The 20,529-nt window shown below is 55.7% G+C and overlaps 1 protein-coding gene across 2 annotated transcripts; it reads right to left on the bottom strand.

Moving 5' to 3' along the window:
- Positions 1-700: 700 nt before the first annotated feature.
- SEZ6L2 (seizure related 6 homolog like 2) lies at positions 701-20,405 on the bottom strand. 2 transcript variants are annotated; one of them, XM_045875296.3, is made up of 18 exons: positions 18,545-20,405; positions 17,503-17,634; positions 16,538-16,837; positions 16,043-16,182; positions 15,567-15,768; positions 11,353-11,538; positions 10,534-10,702; positions 9,755-9,918; positions 7,219-7,419; positions 6,659-6,797; positions 5,634-5,830; positions 5,312-5,506; positions 3,270-3,461; positions 2,995-3,186; positions 2,444-2,482; positions 2,148-2,265; positions 1,924-2,020; positions 701-1,450 (listed from the first exon to the last, which is right to left on the bottom strand). In XM_045875296.3, the coding sequence occupies exons 1-18, from the start codon at positions 18,621-18,623 to the stop codon at positions 1,421-1,423; spliced, it is 2,772 nt and encodes a 923-aa protein (XP_045731252.1). In that variant the 5' UTR covers positions 18,624-20,405; the 3' UTR covers positions 701-1,420. The 2 variants fall into 2 exon arrangements, with proteins under 2 accessions (XP_045731252.1, XP_064449033.1); XM_064592963.1 differs by lacking the exon at positions 2,444-2,482 and having other exon boundaries at positions 716-1,450.
- Between the last annotated feature and the right edge of the window lie 124 nt (positions 20,406-20,529).

The following is a 20,529-nucleotide window of genomic DNA, read 5'->3' as shown; positions in this document are numbered from 1 at the left end:
CTCCTGAGGAAGTCTGTTCACATCTTTGAGCCTCAGTTTTCTTATCTGAGAAATGGGAATAATTATCCCTGTCTTGCAGGCTCCTTGTAGAGGTTGAAAACAGAACGCATACAAAGTGCTTAGCACAGAAGAAAGGCCCAGAAATGCAGGCTATTACAAGGATCAGTTTGCATTGTGTTCTAAAATTCAGCCTCCTCTGAGTATTTCAGTGTCCTTTTGAGTGTCCTAAAAATGCTTAATTATATTTAAATATAAAATTTGAATTAAGTGAAATTCACTTAATTTGGAGACTCTTTAGACAAATGGGCTATAAATTCCTTATAATGTTCAAAAGCGGATACTCTGGAGAAGGACCCCCACAGGGTACAAAACAAGCTCATTCTTTATGAAATGCTACAAATTTGACCATTACTTAGTAGACATGTAACAGCAGATATACTTAAAGGGCCAAAAAAGACTGGGGGGAGAAATGGTACGTACACTTGGATAGATAAAACATTCTCAAAAGGAGCGTGCGTGTTAGGTGAACCGGTCATGAAATGGAGAGCTGTTTGCGTCCTACCAAGCAGTGAGGGAGGGAGGCTCCGGCCACACAGGGGAGGCAGCTACTGTCAGCTGCTATCTTCAGGCTAAAAGAGCCTAGAAGCATCAAGCACGGGGGTAGAGACACCTGAGGCCCAGAGGGGGCTCATCATCCACACAGGCTGAGCCAAAAGCCAGGCGTTTTGACCCCAGGCCAGCCCCCTTGACATTGCCCTGTGCCCTGTCATGGAGCTCCATCAATTTCCCAAATTGTTCCCTTTTCCCCAGGCTTCTCTCCAGCCCACCCGTGACCCACCTTCCCATACCCCACCAGCCCAGTTACAAATGGTGGTTTTCTGTTTATTGCTCAAAACCAAAAATCCAGAAGCGAAGGTGGGGAGATTGTGGGTTGGGAGATGGCATGAAGCGGGTAAGGGGCCTTGGCCCTGCTTTCCCCCTTCATCCCTCTTCTTCTGACCCTCCAGAGCCCAGGGGTGAGGCCCGGGGCCAGAACATCTGGGAAGAGCCTTCAAGGCCAAGGGAATAGCAGAACTCTCAGGCAGTCCTTGTGGGGGGGGGGGGGAGGGGGGCGTGCCCTGGGCCGGAGGGGCCCCAGGAGTTGCAGGAGGGCTGAGTTCCCCTCCCAGGGTCCAAAAGCCAGTAGGGTGGGAGGGAAGGGGCAGGCCCCTTGTTTGGCAACTGAGAAGAGGAGGCTTGGGCGGCAGGATGCTGGTTTATTTACTGTAGGGTCCCCGGGGCCGTCAAAGCCCCCTCGTGGGACCAGGAGACTATTTACACAGCAGGGAGGAAAGGAGCCAGAGACGAGGTCCTGTACTCCTCCCTGCCCAGAGTGGAGAGGGGAAGGGCGTCCTGGGTCCTGCAGCCTTAGTCTTGGGGTTCAGATGGAAACTTCATACTCCCGTGTATCCTGGAGACAGAGAGATGGGGTCAGTTGCTGGAGCGGGATGGGGATGGAGGAGGGAACAAAATGGAAGGAGGCATCCACCAGGGAGGGGAAAGACCCTGGGTTTTTAAAATAACATGGATCATGAGGTTTGGGAGCCATGGGGTGGGAATGGGGCTGAATCTGGCCCGGGGATATTCGGTTCATCTTACGGTATATTAAAATCACACACAAATCTGAGTTTTTGGGTTGTCTTGAACAACTGGAAGACCTGGCAACTGGGCCTAAGTTTCCACTACAGACTAGATGGGGCACAAGTTGGCTCCTTAGCCACAGTCCCCACCACGCCTCCACTCCCGACCAGGCACGCCCGACTTGCTGTGTTGCAGCTGAGTTTGAAATCCCCAAGACGGGTATTACAGAGACTTTGAGAGAAAGACCTGGAGCCCTGGGGGAGCTGAGAGATGTAGCTCTCCAGGGGGAGGGGAAGAGCTCACCCCAGCTTCATACAGTGGGTTGCTGAAGTCTGACTCCACAGTGATGGGGCTGTAGGAATGGGAGCCCGAGAAGCCGAAGAGGGATTTTCCCTGTAGTCTGGGAGAGGGAGGAGATAGAGGGGCTTATCGAGAGGTGAGCCCCCAACCCCCCCCTCACCCAAGCGTCTGTGCCAGGCAGGCAGGACGTCTGCCCTGGCGAGGAGCTCCCCGAGTAGGGTACTTACTTGGTGTAGTATATGTAAACGCCACTGCCGAGGACAATGACCAGGCCTAGGGGCAGCAGGATGGCCAAGGCGAGGTTCCCACCCTCCAGCTGCTGCGACGGGTCTGTGGTCTGGGTCACTGGGGAGAGGAGAGGCCAGTGAGCTGGGGCTGGGCCCAGCCCTGGCCTCTCCCAGCCTCCTGCCCTGGGCCTCGAACCCTGGGCCTCACCCCTCCGGGGCCTGGCCTCCTGCCCCCGGCCTCTGCCTTGCCCTCCCGACTTGGCCAGGCCTGGGTCTCCACCTGTGCCCTCACTGACCTTCCAGTTTTCGGTTGTCCAGGAGCTCCTCATAGGCCACTGCAGGGAGAGGAGGGGGAGGGACGGGGTCTGAGCCAGGGAGGGAAGGAGGCTGGGTAGAGGCCGGGAGCCCAGTGGGGCTGGGCTGGACAGCCTGGTTCTCTCTGCCCTCTGCTCAACCTAAACGTTATCCTTCCTTTGGTGGGGGCGGGGGGAGGAGTAGTCAGGGCAGGGCTTTCTTCCTCCTCCAGACCCCAAAAAGTTCAGGGTTTTTGGGCGGTCTGAACGAATCGGGTCTGTAGAATTTGTCAAAAATGGTGAACCTGAGACCTATCCAGAGGGCAAGAGACTTCCAAGCCAAGGCCCCCTCTGCTACATCCCTTAGGACAATTCCATGACCTTGAAATTCCCCAGGACCCCTGGGTGTACTTGTGAGGATCAGAGCCCACAGGAGGTGAATGGGGAGCTCAGCAGGGTTACCGTCGCTCTCAAATTTGCTACTACCTGACTTTCCCAGTCCCATCACTCCCCAGACCCTGCCGTGCCCCCTCCTGCCCTGTCTGCCCGGGCACCTTTGCAGAGTGGGGGCTGGCTCGTCCACTGGGAGGGGTGACCGGGCACACAGGTGATGGTGACCTCGCCGATGAGCTCAAAGCCCTCATAGCAGAAGAAGCGCAGAGACTCGCCGGCCTGGTAGTGATGCTTGTACAATGTCTGATAGCCGTTCTCTGGCACCCCTGGGTTCAGGCACGGCTCATACTTCACTGCAGGACATAAGGCAGTCACCTGCCGGCTCGCTGCCGAGCAGGCCACCCAGCCACCCTTCCCAGGGTGTCCACAGACTCACAGGCACACTTGGGGACCCGGTCGCTCCACTTGGGTGTGCCCGTGTCCCGGCTGTAGCAGGTGAGCACGGCCGCCCCCTCCAGGCTGTACCCGGGCAGACAGCGGTACTGGACGTGGGAGCCGACAGGGAAGCCAGCGTCTGAGGTGGTACGGTGCCCGTTGGTGATCTCACCAGGGTCGGCGCAAGTCATGACTGTTGGCAGGAGGGCAAGTTCAGGGGGAGCTGAGGCCTTAAAAGATCTCCTGGAAGCTGAGGGCCGGGAGCCGCCTGAGCCATGGGCCATCTTCCCCCTAAGCAAACCCCCATCTCCCACCACTTCCTCCAAATGAAGAGATCAGAAGTTGGAAAAATGCAAAAAACGGTGCACTTTAGATTTCAGGCTTCTTCCGGAAAAGAGCGGTGGGGGCAAGCCAGGCCCCCATCCGAGGATGGAATGGGAAATATTTCGCCCCTGTACCAGAGCATATGAACTACATCCCAGCGCCGCCGGCCCCGCACGGTGGATCTTAGGCGGGACAGCAGCTGTGCTCTTTAGAGGGGCCCAGCCCTCCTGCTCCACTCGTCCAGTCATTCCCAGTACCCTCCACTCACTCGCACAGCCTGCCCTGCAGGTGCTTGTTTACAACCTTGTTGAGCAAGTAACAATCAGAGCCATTTCTTGTATATGGACCTCTGCTAAATGCTTTACAAACAGTATCCTATACCCTGATGATCCCGAGACGTCACCGTGACTCATCTAGTGGGGCTCAGGGCGGTCAAATAGCTGGCCCATGGTCCCTCAGCCCCGTCACAGCCCCAGAGCACTGGGCTGAGACTCAGAGACTTGGGCCTCAGCTCAGCTTCAGGCTCAATATGCTGCCTTGGGCAGGCCCTGTCCCCTCTGGGCCCTGCCTCCATCCCTTCCCCTGTCCTGTCTGGGTTTCAGACTGGACATCCTGTCAATCCTTCTAGAGATGGGGAGCTGTGTCAACCGGAAAGTTTCCCTTGTGTCCAGCCCAAATCTGTTTTCCTGAACTTAACCTCATCGGTCCCACCATTGCCCCCCAGGGCCAGGTGGAAGACCTACAATCCCATATCCTGTGGCAGGCTTCCCAAAATTTGGAGAAAATGACAAGACGCCACCGCTTTCTGCTATTCTAAGAGGTAAACACTTCTAGCTCCTTCAAATATCACCTCCTCTGTGAAATCTCCTGTCCTCTCCCTGGAACAATGAACCGCCCCCCTTCCCACAGCCCTTCTGTATTATTTATAGCAGCTACTAAATTGTTCACCCGCAGAGGTACTGTGTGAAAACTCTTCACAGCCCTTATTCCTGTTTCACCGATGAGGCAGCCACGGCTCACAGATGTTAAGCACTTTGCCCCGAATCACCCTGCAGTTACGCTCTATAATATCTTGAGCTGTTTAAGTGTCCCCCTTCTGGACTGCGAACTCCGAACTCCGCCAGGGTCAGGAGGGACCCCAGCCCCTCGGCATAACCGCAACCCAGCATGGGGCTTCAATGACTGCATTAAAATAAACCAAGTTCTCTGACCAGCCTAGGCCCCAGCAAAGTGACTCCCCGTAACGTCAAGGGTGGGGGACTGAGACTGGAGCGGGGTCTAGAAGGGGAAGAGCGGAGCAGAGTTGACGGGGGCGGGCCCGGGGAAGGGCGGGACTCTGACGCGACAGAGGCGGGGCCAGGAGGCGGTGGAGGCGGGACCACGAGAAGGTGAGGCGTGACCCAGAGGAAACCGGGTCAGAGCTCGGAACAGTGCACGGGAGAGGGGCGCAATGGTGGGAGATGAGAGTGGGGTCCAGAGGGGACAGTTTCGGGACACCGAGGATCAGAGGAGTGGAACCCAAAGGGTTAAGGGACGGGGCCTGAGTAAGATCCGGGCAGACTCCACAGCGAAGGGTTGAGAAACTCGGCCGGGACAGGGGCGGGGGCAAAAGGGGACGGAAGCCGGCCGCAAAGGGGATGGGCGGAGCCCAAGCGGAACGGCCAAACCCCGACGGGCAGGGGCGGGGCCATGAGGGACCTGGGCGGGGCCCGGGCTCACTCTTTTGGCAGGCGGGCGGCGCCGCGCTCCAGGACAGGTCCCACTGGCAGGTGAGGATGTCGGAGCCGAGCAGCTCGTAGCCAGGCTCGCACTGGTAAGTAAGCACCGTGCCCCGGATCAGGTCCCCGTGGGAGGCCGTCCTCCAGCCCCACTCCGGAGGTGGCAGCTCCGGGCACGTGTCGTTCCTCGGGACCTCTGCAGCGGGGAGACAGCGAGTTTGGAGGCCGGCTCCGGGAGCCCTTCCAGCCTCGGGGGCCGCGCCCCTCCCGGGATCTCTGGCCTGCCGGACCCCTGCACATTTCAGGACCCTAGGCCTCGGTACCTTTGAAATGCAACACGAAACCCTGCCCCAGGCCCGGGTTTGGGGGCCCTGGCGGTGCCTGGAACTGTAGCGTGAGGTCAGGCCCAGAGGAGAGGAGGCGGCGGCGCGGTTGAGGTCCCCGCAGCTGGGCCAGGACTCGGGCGCTGGGACCGTCCCCGTCGAACAGTGTCAGCATGTCCCCTTCACGCACATTCAGGCTGCAGGGAGTGGAACCAGATGTGCGGGCTGGGTTACGATTGGCCCCTCCTATCCCGTTCTGCCCAATCCCTAACTCAGTTCATTAGTAACCCTACCTGCTTTCCACCCTGTCCACATTCCCCCATCTCAGGTCTGGCCGCCCTTTGAGCAATTATGGGCTTCTCTGTGCTAGCCCCTCCGGGTTCCACTCGTTCTGTGGCTCTTCCCAGTTCCTGTTTCCCGATTCCCAGCCCAACTCCTTAGGAACTCCTCGCACTCTCTGGCCCCTCCCCCATCGCCAGGTGATGCCCAGTCTGGCTCAAGTGCAGCTCTGACCAGTCACAGGCCATGCTCTTTTCCCATGGGCCCAACTCCCCGCCCGGCGAGAGTGTCCGCTTTGGGGCCCTGCCCACTTCTGGTTCCATCCGGTCACATGGCCATCTCATACCAAATCAGCTCACTGGCTTCTCCCCACACCCACCGCCACCTCGCGTGATGATGAGGAGGCCTGGTGACTAGGCCGCAGTTTGGGCCTGGGTTCCTGGAAACCCCTCCAGGGGCAGCCTCAGAAACAGCCAAAGAGTGAGAGACACCAGGCCAGAGCCCTCTTTTCACACTACAGCCCCTGCAGAAGGCTGCATTACCCATGTCCTTGTCCAGAGTCTCCTGGACAAATCAAAGGCGATTTGTACCTAGGTCTTCCTGACAACCCACACCCCCATCCTGAACCCTCAGTGGCCTCTTTCATCTTGCATAGCCAGCCAGGCTCACAGCACAGGCTAGGCTGTTGTCATACCACACTTCACTGAGCCCACAACCCATCACACCCCGGGCTGCACCTGACGTACATCTCAACTTGGAGCAAGATGCGCTTCTCTTCCTGGACGTGCAGGCCCCACACGCAGTCCTGGCCGGGGCTATAGCTCTGGGGCCAGTCGGGAGAGAGGACCACACCAGCCGCCTCTGACAGCTCCCCTCCACACATGGCTGGGGGACAGGGGGGGCAGAATCAGAACTCAGTCTTCATTTCACCAAGGGCCTCGCCACTCCCAGCTGGGTGCACCAGACCGCCTCACAGGCTCCCTGTTATCTATTACCTGGGCCCAATCCCTGGCCCTACTCTCACCTAACCCCGCCCACTCTCCAGCCTATGCATTACCCCCCATCCCATGACTTAGCTCCAGCTAGAGCTCTTCAAGACATTTGGGTTGTGACCCCTAAATTCTGTAACAAACCCACCAATTTATTCAGCTAAGAAAACTATCTCTGAAAAGGACAAGGATTTACCCAAGGCCTGGGTTTACTGGGTTTGGATATGCAAGTCTCCTTCCTGAATGGCCTTCCTAAGATGCCCAGCTCGGGGGTAGTCTGCAGACCAAAAGAGCTCCTAGGGATGTGGAGGGCTCACCCTTGCAGGCTGGCTCTGTGTCGTTCCAGTGGGGTTCTGTGGGATCCACACATTCGATGGCATTTGGGGGGCCAGGGGGCTCCAGGGCATATCCTGGGAGGCACGAGAAAGTGGCCAGTGCCCCTGGGCGGTACTCAGGGTCCGTGGTGGTGACATTGCCATGTGCCAGGAAGGGAGCGAAGCAGCGATCTTCTTCAAAGGCTAGAGATGGGGTCAGTCCCAGGAAGTAAGCATGAGGATAGGCCTCAGGGGATCTCAGACTGGGGGGACTTGGGCTGAATTCAAGTGTGGTTTGGCCACTTGGTGGGCTGTTTAAAATGGAATGCCTTTGGGCTTAGCTTTCACCCTCCAGTCTCCCGAAAATCCTAACCCCTCTCACTCACACATATATGTTACCTTCCTGGCCTCTAGAGGGAAACCCCTAGGCTAGTCAAATCCCAGTCCCCATTCTACGGATGAGGAAACTGAGGTCCACAGACAAAAAAATCGCTTGCCCAATGTCACACAGAATCAGGTCTCAAACCCAGATTGCTTGATTCCCAGCCAGAGCCACTTGGTTTTGGAAACTGCAGAGGAGGGAGGGGAAAGGGTGCCTTTGGAGAACTGGCTCATGCAGGTGTGTTCTCTCCTCAAAAATAACAGTTAGAAGGGCGCCTGAGTGCCTCAGTGGGTTAAGTGTCCGACCCTTGGTTTCGGCTCAGGTCATGACCTCAGGGTCGTGGGATCAAATGGAGTTCCACATTGGGCTCTGCACTCATCAGAGAGCCTGCTTGTGTATTCTTTCTCTCCCTCTGCCCCTCCCGCCACTCATGCTCTCTGTGTCTCTCTCTCTCTCCCTAAAGTAAATAAATAAATCTTAGAGAGAGAGAGTGCAGGGGTGGGGAGGGGCAGAGGGAGAGGGAGAGAGAGAAATCTCGAGCAGACACCCCGCTGAGCGCAGAGCCCGACTTGGGTCCTGATCTCACGACCCTGAGATCATGACCTGAGCTGAAACCAAGAGTCGGCCGCTTAACTGACTGAGCCACCCAGGTGCCCCATAAATAAATCTTAAAAACAAACCAAAACAAAACACAGATTCTCCCCACCCTTGATTATCCATGCTGTAGCTAGAATCCAAAAGTGCAGCGAATGCAGAAGCTACTCAATTTTGACTTTGGACTAACTCAGCAAAAATGAACATTTGGAGATCATTTTAGTTTTTGCCCATGTGATCATGTCTTAGCTGCAAAACGATCAGAGGACTCTGAAGCTCATGGAGCAACAAGGGCCCACAACTAGGGAGGCAGACCTCAAATCTGGGAATTGTTTTCGCATTTTCAAATCTAACAGGCAACTTATTTTTCAGATCTGTTCTAGTTCACTGTTACTTAAACTTGATGAGGTGTCATGTCCAAATCCTATGCATCCATCAGGACCCAGCGCCAATTCCATTTCTCCCTTGATTCACACCAGGAACCAGCCCCTCCCCTCTCTGAGCATTTCACTTTCTTTGTCTCTCTCCTGCTACTGCTTGCACAAATCCTCTGCTCCAGACACACTGAAATTCTCTATTTCCCAAACAATACCAGGCCTTTCTCTACTGTTGCTCTCACTGTTCCATTCACCTGAGATGCTCATCCCTAATCTCCCTCTTTCAGAACTCTCTCTATCCTAGGGACACCTGGGTGGCTCAGGCAGTTAAGGATCCGGCTCTTGATTTCTGCTCAGGTCATGGTCTCAGGGTTGTGAGATTGAGCCCCACATTGGGCTCCACACTGGGCATGGACTCTGCTTGGGATTCTCTGTCTCCCTCTGCCTCTCCCCACCCCCTCTCTCTCACTTTCTAAAAAATAAATAAAATAATAAAATTCCATACAGTAAGGCCCAGCTCAAATGCCTCTTCTCCCATGATCACTGACCTCCTTGTTTCTACCCATCCAGCATCTAGTCCCCCTTCTTCTGCTCATAGCACTCCTACTTTCATTTTGGGACACATGCCTCACCCATTTCCAGTCTATGAGGTCCAGTTGGGGCCAACTATGGATGGTCATGTGATGTGGATCTGCCAATCATAACACCACCTGCCCCTAGCTTCAATGATTGGCTCAGGTGTAGACACATGACCTAAGCCAGAGAAATGAGAGCCCTTCCTGGCATTTTTGCCGAAGCTCTTAGCAAAGTGGTACCCTTTCTCTTTCTGATGGACTTCCTACGTTGGTGGTACATCAGCCTGGAACTGCTAGGTGCACCACAGACTGACAGCCTGACTGACAGTGAAGCCAACACAGAGGAAAGCACTGAGACATGAAGGTGCCTGGTCCCTTGGCTGTGTGCCTGGATCCAGCCCTCCGTGAAACTTAAACGGGAAAAGCCACCCCAGGAATTAGAAGGGGTCCACGCAAGGGGATCCTTGTAGTTTTGGGGTGGGGAGGAAGTTCGTTTCCAGAGATCCAAACGCAGAGATGAGCAGGGACAGGGTATGTGCTTGTGACCATACTTGGCCATCAGCAAGACGGGAAAGTGCAGGAGTGGGGGTCCCTCAGGGGAGGGCACTTACCTTCAAATCGGAGGCTTAGCAGCAGGGGATTGGCAGGTGTCTCTGAAAGCAGCTCCACATAGAGGGACTGGGCATCACTGATGAGACCCCGCTCTGGGACGTCATCCATGTCCGAGTCATAGATGACTGGGGAGAGGGGACTCCCGCCTGAGCGCACCATCAGCCTGGGATGGACAGAAGGGTGGCCAGGAGCTCACTTTCCCCTCAGAAGCTGCCTCGCCTTTTGCTGGCTCTCCTAACTCACTTTCACAGCTATTATTTTCAAGCCTTGACTATGTAGCATGTACGCTAAGCCTTCACACATTTCATCTCATTTTCTTTTCACAAGAGCCCTCGAGTCAGTATGATTTATTATCCCTGATTTTATAGATGAGGAAACAGGCCCAGAAAGAGTCACCTGCCCAGTGGTAGCACTGAGGTATCGGTTTGTTAGGCAAGAGATGGTACCAATGATGATGACGAAGACAAACACATTTACCAGGCTCACTGTGTGCCCGGCATCCTTCTAAGCACTTCACGTATCTTAACGCATTTATCCTCACAGAAACCGTCAGAAGGAGGTCCTATGATCTCCATTCTACTGAAGAGGAAACTGAGGCACACACAGAGTCAATGATTCGTCTAAGTTTGCACAGCTATACCGCCTAAGAAAGGGGGAGGACTAATCTGTGTTTGACACCCATTTTAACTGGGATCCACCCTGGATCTGTCTGACTCCCCACTGCAGCCTTCCTATTTCCCGGAGGTGGGGACCTCTGACCCAAGGCCCAGACCCTCACCGGTCATTGTCCTCATCCAGTGAGACCCTCTCGAAGTGCAGGTGAAGCCGGCGTCCCTCAGCTGCTTCAATGACCCAACGGCAGGTGAGGTTGGGCCCTGCCGCTCCCCCAGGCTCAGGGGACACGATGCGGCCCAGTGTAGCATTGTGGATGGTGCCACCACAGGATGCTGTGGGTAGAGGGGAGACATGTTAAAGCGACTTGTCCTCATGTCTTCAGAGCTGTTACATCCACACCTTTGGTTGGGACCTGGCCTCAGAGTGGTCTCTGCCTTACAGGCTCACCCCAGAGGATAGGACCTTTTCCAAGGCCATCACCCAGGAGGGAACCAGCCCTAGAATAGAAAGACCCCAGAATGGACACCCCCTAGGATGGAAATCCTGCTCATATGAACACTCCCTGGCATGGGGAGTTATGAGGGATCCCCAAAATTGAAGGCCTCAAATGGAAATCAAGATGGGATCCCCGGGATGAAGATTCTCCAGGATAGAGATCCTCTAAATATGGACCTCCAGAATGGTTTCCTCGAGGATGAGGAGTCTCTGAAAGAAGAGACCTCCAGAATGGTGACTCCCCAAATGGAAACACTGTAGGTAGGACATCCCCAGAGAGAGACCCCCACGCCCGCCAAGGATGGAGATTCTCCAAGGGTAGAGACCTTCTGTGTAAAGAGCTCCAGATGGAGACACCAGGATAGGGACTCTTCCAGACAGAAACCCCTTCAAGGTGGATGTTCCCCAAAAATAGAGGCCGCCAAGATAGTACCCCCCTAATGGGGCTTCCAGGACAGAAGCCCCACCTATCATGCAGGAGACTCACCCATGCAGCTGGGGGGTTCACCGCTCCAGGCTGGCCGGGTGCCGTTGAAGCAGATAAGGGTCTCCTCACCCTGCAGCTGGTAGCCTGAATCGCAGTGGAAGGTGGCAGTGCCCCCAGGGTGCAGGTCAGTCACGCTCACATCCCCATGGGCCGGCCGAGGAGGGAAGCCGCAGCTCAGGAGGTAGGCTGGATCAGGCAGGGCAGGGAGAAGGAGGACTTTTTTTCCCATGCCAACCTCTCTCACCAACCCCCTAGCACTTCCTTCCCTCTTCTCAGGTCCCCTGGTGGCACAGACGGCTCCATACTGGAGTTCTCATATGGGCACTTGGTCTCACGAAGAGGCAATCTCAACATTCCTTCTCTCCCCTAGTCTTTGTAATCCACCCACTTTGGCCTCCATTTTATAGATGAAGTATCTGAGACCCAAAGAAATTCTGGCTTTAGCACTCACTTGCTGTGGTGACCTCGGGCAAATCAGTTGACCACTGTGAACCCATCCAGCTCTAATAATAACATATAGTATTTGCAGAGCTTGTCCAGCTTCTAAAATGAGTTCATGCAGTGCTTTTGAGGTAGCCAGAGTAAGGCTGTGATCCATTTTCCAGATGTAGCAATTGGTTATTAAGTGCCTCATAGTATTTTCTCCCCTGTGCACACACACGCTCTTTCACTGAGGTGCATGGTGGGAATAGACCCTCAGCTTTCATCCAGAGGAGCCACATGAAACTCCTTTAGGAGCTTTGACTATCTTGTCATTGCAGACCTTAATACTCAGTGCCCCTTCAATGAATCCCCCCTCAATGAAGACGAAGTGCTAGGAAGGGCTTTGCTTTCCTTAAGGAACTGGTTTCTCTTCTCTCTTGCAGTGAGAACTGAGTGATCTCTCTTTTTGTGCTGGCTGCTAAGAAGCTCAGAACCAGATTAAGGCTTGTCCCTAGCAATGATGGCTTGTCCATCCACATTCTATTTTTTTCATCTTTAATAAGCACTTCCTGGTACCCATTTTCTTATTTGATTTAATTTTGCTGCACTCTTTTTTGAAAGCCTCCTGAAACTCTTGTGGAATCACAAGAGATAAAACAAATAAATAGAAAGTGACTGGGGGGAGCGCCTGGGCTTAGTCGGACGAGCATGGGACTCTTGATCTTGGGGCCATGTGTTCCAGCCCCATGTTGGGTGTAGAAATTACTTAAATAAGTAAACTTTTTAAAAAAGGAAGGAAGGAAGAGAGGGAGGGAGGAAGGAAGGAAGTGACTTGGCAGTAGACAATGGACTCCAAATTTGGTCCTGACACAGTTCTGTGTGTCTGTTTCTGGGTAGCCATGCTTGGGAGGTACCAGCTTGCCTGGGCCTTTGTTTTTGCTGACTCTCCAGCCCTAAGTGATTCTGTCAGAGATCTGGTCTCCCTACTTCAAAATTCAACAAGCATTTCCTTGGCTGGGTGCTAGCGCAGAGAGGTGAAAAAGACCCAGGCCTTGTCCTGTGAGCGTCCGCAGTCTCTACTGAGATAGACCCCAAAAGCTTCTAGAACACAGTGGTTTAAATGAGTATTAGCCTCTTGATGGCTCTCCACGACCAACGGAATCAAGCCCAATGCTTTGGATTGACATTCAAGCCCCTTCCCACTGCCAGGTCCAGCCCAACACCTCCAGCTTCAGTTCTTAGCACCCACAACCCATATAGCCTACACAGTGTAGTTTTGTGACTTCATTTCCCCTACCTGCAAGACCCTTTTCCCACTCTTTCTCATCTTTCAAGGAGTAACTTAAGTACCACCTCTTCCAGGAAGTCTTCCTGACCCCTCCCCTCTCCCATAGAGTTAGTCTCTTTCTTGCCTCCACATAATTTTATCATCACATGAACTGCCGCCTCTTGCTATGGTGAGACTGAACCAGGCCTTATTTATTTTGTCTCCCAAAAGCCTAGCCTAAGCGATCCATCGATGCAGCCCAGAGGTGGTATGCAACCATACAAACTGGATTGGGAGATAGGCACACCCGACTTCCAGTTCTAGCTCCGCGACTTATTCGCTGTGTCACCTTGGGCAGGTGATGCCACCTCAGGGGGGGGGGGCTGTCACCTGTAAATAGCAGTAATAAGTCCCATCATTGACAACCAGCCTTCCAGTTAAAGGAAAGAGACACATAAAGTGCTCAGAAAATCTTAAGCACTTGTCCCTCAGTCTCGATTGACAAACGACTGGGAGTCGGGGCTGAGGATGTGCCTTCCGACTCTGCGGTGTGCTTGCGGGTGTCTGAGCGATCCCTGTAAGCCTTTGTTCCTCTCAGGGTGGAGTGGCCAGTGGCCACCCTCGGGGGTGCCATGAGAAGCGCAGGAAACAACAGTTGGCACCAGGGTTTTGTAAACGGGAACGTTTGCTGGGCTTGGGGCGAGTGGTGACGGAGCCTTTGACCTTTCAGAGAAGCTAATGAGGCCACTCTGGACCAGAGGCCCCAGCTAGTGCAGACTGGGGAGGGCTTAAACAGGGCCTCGGTCCCAAAGGTGCCTGGAGAAGCCGCAAGGCAGGGAAGACTGTGGCAGGTAATGAAGGCCAATTTATGCAATAGCCCTGCTTCCCCAAATGTTCCACTTTGTCTAAAGAGTCCTATTTTCAGTGCCCTAGGGAAGTGGCTGCGTAAGGGAGCCAGCAGGGAGCCATTTTGTACCATTGGAAGTCCAGCCCTTGGCTCTAAGCCCTCAGGCATGCCCTTGCTCCCTGCTGACCTGACCACCAATTACGTGGCCCCCAACTCACTGGCCCCTCTGTGAATAGGTCTCTCCAGCTTGCACCTATGAGTCCCTGGGGCCCAAACAGAGGCCTCAGGAGAAACTGGAGAGGGTGTGAGGCAGGGATACGGGTTGTGTGTGTCCTGGATAAGGCCCACAAGGGATCTGAGGTCAGCAGAGCACACAAGGGGCAGGCAAGGCCATGAGGTGATGTGAAGGGGACATTGGCCCAAAACATAGTTCCCTCTCTGTTTCTGAGCAGCGCAGGAAGGGACTTTGGAGATGGCAGCAGTGTCTGGAAAGGGACAGTGGGCTGGGCCCCTGGCCTCACACACACACACATGCTAGAACATATGCTTGCACTGTGGGAAGGTTCCCGTACACACAGGTGAGTACGGATGTACACCTGCGTGTAGGTTGTCTGTGGGTGGTGCTCATGAATGCAGTCGTGCATGGATTCAGTCCCCTCCCACACCCTCCGAAGTCAGCAAGATCTTTCTAGGTCACAAATCTGAGGCTGTCACTATCTTGCTTAAAACATATCGAAATGTTTCCATGTCCCTTGCAGGATAAAGTAGTCTGTACTCCTTACTGAAGCTGACGAGGCCCTTCATGATCTGAATCCAACCTGCCTCCTGGTCTGCTCTCTTGTAGCCTGCTTCTCTCCCACCACTTTCTGGGCTTTTCTGTAGCAGTGACTGACATTTCTGCACTCTCACTGTGTACCAGACACTATTTTAAGCCCTTGATATGTATTATTAGTTAATTTGGGCTTCCTGATAACACCATGAGCCAAGTATTATGATCCCCATTTTTCAGATGAGACAGTGAGGCACAGAAAGGTTAAGTAACTCACCCCAGGTCACATGGCTAGGACAATTCTATCTTCCATGCTAAATTACTTCAACTCCTCAAGGGGGTCATGCTTTTTCATCCATCTGGACACCTGTCTTCCTCTTTCTCCCCCTCCCACCCTTCCCTAGTAGCTCGTCTTTTGGGTCCCAGCTTCGTTACCTCCTCCAAGAAGGTGTCCCTATATTCCTTAGGAGAAATTTAGGTCCCTTTGAAATTTGTTCCCTCTGCCTGTGTTTCCTTCCTCATAGGGATATAGGCCCTTATCTCACTGAATTATAATCATCCTGATGACTTGTCCATCTCTTTACCTAGAATTCTGAGTTCCTTGAAGATTTACATCTGGCTTGTTCATTCCTCTCCCTACGGACAGCACAGGGCCAGTATGAAATGGGTGCTCAATAAACATTTGTTGAGTGAATGGATGAACTGCCACTCGGATGGGTGCACACCCAGACACAGGTCTGTGAGTGTGTGAAATAAGTGTGTATAGATCTCCTCTGAGGGCTCTGCCCCCCAGGGTCCTAGTCCGGAGGAAAAGCCCCTGACATCTCCTTGTGCTTAGAAGCTTCCCAGAGATGTCTCTTGTGCCCAGTGTGGCCCCTGCCCTTCCACCAGCACCCCAGACTCCTCACCCTGATAGTGGATCCGGAAGCCACTGCCCCTGGGGACCCGTGGGCTCTGGAAGTGCAGGAGCAGCCGATTGGTTGGACTCCGAAGGACCTGTCCTTCTCCCAGCATGGAGGAGTTAGCAAGGAGTCGGGGGGCCAGGCCTGGGGACCCCCCACCAGCCAGCACCAGGAGTTCTTCCTCCCGAGATAGGTTCAGCATCTGCACCTAAAGAAGCCAGACACAGACCCCCCACCCCCCAGGACAAGTCAGTCAGGGTGGGTGACCCTTAAGTCCCCCACCGTCTGTTTTCCTTTCCCCTGAATGTGGCAGCCCAGATACCACCGTGACATTGGCCATATTATAGACCTCCAGGAGAGTCTTTGAGATCCTCAGAAAACAGGCCCATTTGAGTCAGAAAAGTTTCTCTGATTCCCAGGCCAAACCTGTGCACACACCTGGGCCCAGAGGAAAGCGCTTGGGGGCTTCAAAGTCCAGTTACCTGGATCTCGATGCCGTAGCCGGGGTAGACGTGGATGCTGTATGTGCAGTCCAGGAGCCCCGCCATGCGGCTGGCGGCACTCCGCAAATCTGGAGACTCCACGTGCCCTTCGCCCTCCGAGATGTTGTTATTACACAGAACTAAAGAGATACAAGTGGCTGGAGTCGAGTGAATCCCTGTGTTCTTGCCCTCCCAGCCAAGCAACTCCGGGAGCCCTCACCTGTCTTGTCCCCAGCACCCCTCGCCATCTTTATCCGCTGCTCCCTCCCCCACCCGTGTCCACTGTAATAGAGAGAAAACACATAGCACGGTGCTGGTACACAGCAAGGAGAAACACATGCCAGCCTTTATTATTATTGAGCAGAGGCCCCTCTCCCATCGGGACCCAGACCCCTTCTTCCACACGTTTCCAGCAGCCTCTCCCCTTGCCTGCCACCCGCCTCTCCCACATTCATGCTCCTGCACACTGTCCCTATCCCCTTTCAAACGCCTCACCTGGGCTGGTCACCGTGGTGGTAACAGTTGTCGTGGTGATGATCGTGGTCGTGGTCTCCTCCTCTCCTCCTTCAGGCCCGAGGGGCGGGCCTGGGGAGGCGGGGCCAGGAAGGGGCGGGGCCGTGGTTCCTGGGGGCGGGGTCAGCAGCTCTGGTGCGGTGGGGCCGGCACCCCTGCCCCCTTTAGGGGTTACAGCTGTTGTCAGAGGCCCTGTCCCTGGCTCAGTGGCCCGTGGCAGGGAGGGCGCTGCAAGAGTCTGGCCGGCTGGAGGGGTGGCTAGTGTGGGGTCTGGATCAGATCCTGGGACAGTGCAAGGGAAGTCAGGGCGCAGAAGGAGCAAACTGGTGGGCCATGGGTGGGGAGCAGGGCTGAGGGAAACTGGGGGCTCCCCCACTGAACCCAAAAGACCTCCCCCACAAGGTGCAGGCCCCCCACCTCTCCCGCACCCGAACTCTGCACCCCCTCCCAAGGCTTCCACAGCCTGGCCTCCCCACCCCCCCCCCTCCACCTCTCTACCCAGGCCCTTCTTCTTGGCTCTCTCGGACAGTCTTCTTGAACCTCCCCATGCTCCCCCGTTCAGACCCGGCTCTCTTTCCTGCGCACCACTTTCTCCCTCCTCTTTCTCTCTTTTGCTCTCTCTGGAACTCTTCTTCTCTGTTTAGTCTTCTTGTGGCTCTCTGATTTTATGATTCTAAATCTGCTACTCTCTGCATTTCTCTCTCTCCCCTTTATTCCTCAGACTCTGGTTCTCTGAGTTTCCATCTGTCTTTCTCTCTGATGGTCTGTTTTTCTGTCTGGCTCTGGCTCTTGATCATTTGGTCTCAATTGCCCTGGTTCTCTGTCTATGCTGTTTTGACTCTCTCTAACCATCCCTCTCTGAATGTCCCTGGCTTGGGTCCCCATCTCCCCGAGTTAATGTCCCTCCCTCTTTCTCTGTGTCACTCCTGCCACTCTGGGGGCCTCACCCGGCAGGTAGCCCATCTCTGGACCCCTCCTCAGCAGGGCCCCATGGAGCAGCTCGGCCAAAGCCTCAGAGGCTGCTGTGGGGGCCTCACTTCCAGGCTCTGGCAGTGCCTCTTCTTCCTTCAGGGGCAGACCTAGGAGATGAAGTTGTGTGAGCCCTTCCACTGCCCCACACTCCTTCCTTCTCCAGAAAGATCTTTTCCAGAGCTCTTCCTCTCTCCTCAGTCAGCTGGGCCTGCAGAAGCTCAGAGGGTCCCAGACTGGGCTGAGAGCCAAGATTGGAGGAGGGGCTCCCAGCTGCCCCTCACACTCCTACACCTTTCTCTCCACCCCACCCCCCTCCCAGGCTGTGTGCGCCTTCGGTGAGCCTCTTGGCTCTTATGAACCCTGGACAGCACCAGCGGAGTGGAGAGGGGCCACGGTGCTACCTTCTTTTTCCCCTCGATGGTGCTCTTCCCCCAACCCTGGAGCTCTGCGGAGGGTCTGGCAGCACCTTCCAGCCCTCGCTTCCGCAATGCCCAGCTTTCTCTCTGGGTTTCTATCTCTGCAGTATGGCTCTCTCTCTCTCTCTCTCTTTCTCTCTCTCTTTCATTCTCTGCAGTCTCTGCCCGCTTCCCTGGAGTCTGGCGAGGGGTCAGAATAGAGGACTGAATATGTGGGCTCTGAGCACGGCCTCTGTTCATCTGTCTTTGTCCATAAGTCCAAGAACATTTGCGTGTGCAGTGCCTGGCATCTCTCCCACCCAGGTACCCTGCATGCTTCTGCCGCCTCCGCAGACATCCCCCCAACTTCCCCAGCCCTTCTTCCTGGATTTAGCCCCAGAGACGCTGGTAAAAGCTCCCCTCATTCATTTCCCCACCTTCTCAGTATTGGGGTTTAGGGCTCCAAGTATAAGCCAGAAAGCCCCGGCTTGCCACTTCTCTGTCAGCTGTACCCCTCCCCTCCCCCAGAAGCTTGGAAAGCCCGGGATGTTGAGAGAAAGGATGGTAGAGGACCCAGCTGGGGACCTTCCCCGGGCCTACCCCCATGCTCCCATGTCCTTACCCTGAATCCAGGGACAGCTCAGCAGAATTAGGAACAGCAGCTGGGGAGGCGGCGGGTGCTGGGCCCTGGGAGTCCCCATGGCGACTCACACCGATTTCTCTCCTCTGCGCCTCTCCTAAATTATCTAGCTGTCACCTTTCCTCTGTCTCCTTTTATCTTTCCCTTTAATTTTCTCCCCCACCCCCTTGCTAGCAGTTAGCAAGGAAGACAATTTCTCTGCTCCTTGGGATGGAGGGGCAGAATTGAGCTGGGGGTCGCCTGGATCCCGCCCCTCCTTGCCCAATCTCCTCTGTCCTCTGCTATCGGGTCTGTGGGAGAGGGGGCGCGGCTCCGGCTGCAGGGGGTGGGACCGGGAAGGCCGAAGGGGCTGGGTCGCCTGGGTTACCCTCTCGCTCGGGCGCCTGGGTCCACCGAGCTAGCTGGATCCCAAGCTGGGGGAGTGGGGAGAGGCAAGATAGCTTCTGGGGGTCTGGGGTGGGGTCGAGGATCGGGAGGGTCCCTACTGTGCTCTAGCGGGGCTTGGTGGGGGGGAGGGGGTTGCGGAACCTGGAGAGCCGAAGCTCGGGCACTGGAGCTGCGGGAGGGAGAAGCTGAGAAAGGTGTCGAGCCCACGTCAGATCCTGGGGACGGGCGAAGGGAGGGGCCTGGGATTTATTTGGGGGCGACGGGGGGGGGGAGGAAGAAGGAGGAAGTGCAGATGGAGGAAGGAGGGACCACATGAGCCAGACCGTAATCCTCACTCCCGCGGCCCCTAGGGGAGGCAAAGGAAACTCTGGTCCTAGCTGTAATTACAACCCTTTCCCCCAGCCTTTCCAGCACATCTGGAATCTGAATCTCCTCTTCCCAGGGTGCCGAGGGGCGGCACAGCTGGGTTCACGCTTGCTCAGCTCCCCAATATGCCCCCTGCCCACATCCAGACACCTCCCCCCTCCCCACGGGACTTCCCTTTCCCTTTTACAGCTCCTGTGAATTTGCCTCCTCCAGGAGAATGGCAAATTTGCCTCCTCCAGGAGAATGGCAAATTTCCACGTTTATGAGAAGTCGAAGGGGCGACAGGCCAAGATCTGGGAAGGAGAGACCCCTTCTCTTACATACATGACCCCGGCCAGCTGCCAGGCAGCTTCAACTTTGATTTTTTTTTTTCTCCTGGCCTCCCTCACAGCGCCTCTGGGCGCCTTTTTCAGCACCACCAGCTAGCGGACAGCTCTTCCCGGCCCCGCCGGAGCGGGCCCGGCCCCAGACGCCGCGGGCGATTGGCTGAAGCCGCCCTCACTGTCAATCAGGCTCCCGGGGGTGGGGTGGGGGGCTGGCTCTAGTGGAGGCGGAGGGGGCAGGGGAGTCACAGGTCGACTGGTCAAGGGATCAGCAGACCTACGGGCGGGCCGCAGTGTCCCTGTCCTCAGTCCGCGAGCGCCGGCCCTGCCCATCAGTCTACGCGCTCGCCCCGCCCCTCGTCTTGCCACGCCCCTCCCTCAGCCCCCGCCCCTTCTTTTCGCATTGCGGGGCGGCTGGAGGTTGGCACAGTGCCCCCTGCGCCCCACGTGGCGCCCCGTCGGGGCGGGGAGGGGAGGCGAATCCGGAGACGACCCCCCCCCACCCCGGCTGAGATGCGACTGCCACTGGGTGGGGGCGGGGATAGCTAAGCTGAGATGACTGTGGGGAGGGGTGACGTCAGGGTGAGTGGGAGCCAAGGAAGGAACGAGTAGGAGAAAGGGAGGGGGGAGAGAGAGAGAGAGAGAGAAAGAAAAAGAAAGACCCGCGGGTCGGGCCGAGTGAGAAGCGAGGGCAGAAGGGGACGAGGGGTTGGAAGGAGAGAGAGAAGCCGCTGCGGAGGACAACTGGTTGCGGGCTCCCGGGTCCAGGTGGGGTAGGAATTGCTGTCGGGGGAAGCTAGAAGGAAGGGAGGGAGAGCTAAGAGAGGCGGGGAGGAGAGGGAGGAGAGAAGAAAGGAGAGGGAAGGACAGAGAGGGTGGGGAAAGGAGAGG

This window comes from Mirounga angustirostris, unplaced genomic scaffold (genome assembly GCF_029215605.1).
Source record: "Mirounga angustirostris isolate CCGP_5_RB_7025 unplaced genomic scaffold, mMirAng1.0.hap1 SCAF_5, whole genome shotgun sequence".
Lineage (NCBI taxonomy): Eukaryota > Metazoa > Chordata > Mammalia > Carnivora > Phocidae > Mirounga > Mirounga angustirostris.
The sequence above is the reverse complement of the archived record's forward strand: the minus strand, read 5'-3'. Positions and strand labels throughout refer to the sequence as shown.

Bases quoted from the DNA above. Each gene is read 5' to 3' on its own strand.
- SEZ6L2 (XM_045875296.3), bottom strand. From the start codon at position 18,623: ATGGGGACTCCCAGGGCCCAGCACCCGCCGCCTCCCCAGCTGCTGTTC. The intron at 16,183-16,537 runs GTGAGGCGTTTG...GTATCTCTTTAG, and splicing joins CACCACGGTGACCAGCCCAG to TTCTGTGTAATAACAACATC. The intron at 2,021-2,147 runs GTAAGTACCCTA...TCCCTCTCCCAG, and splicing joins GTTTACATATACTACACCAA to ACTACAGGGAAAATCCCTCT.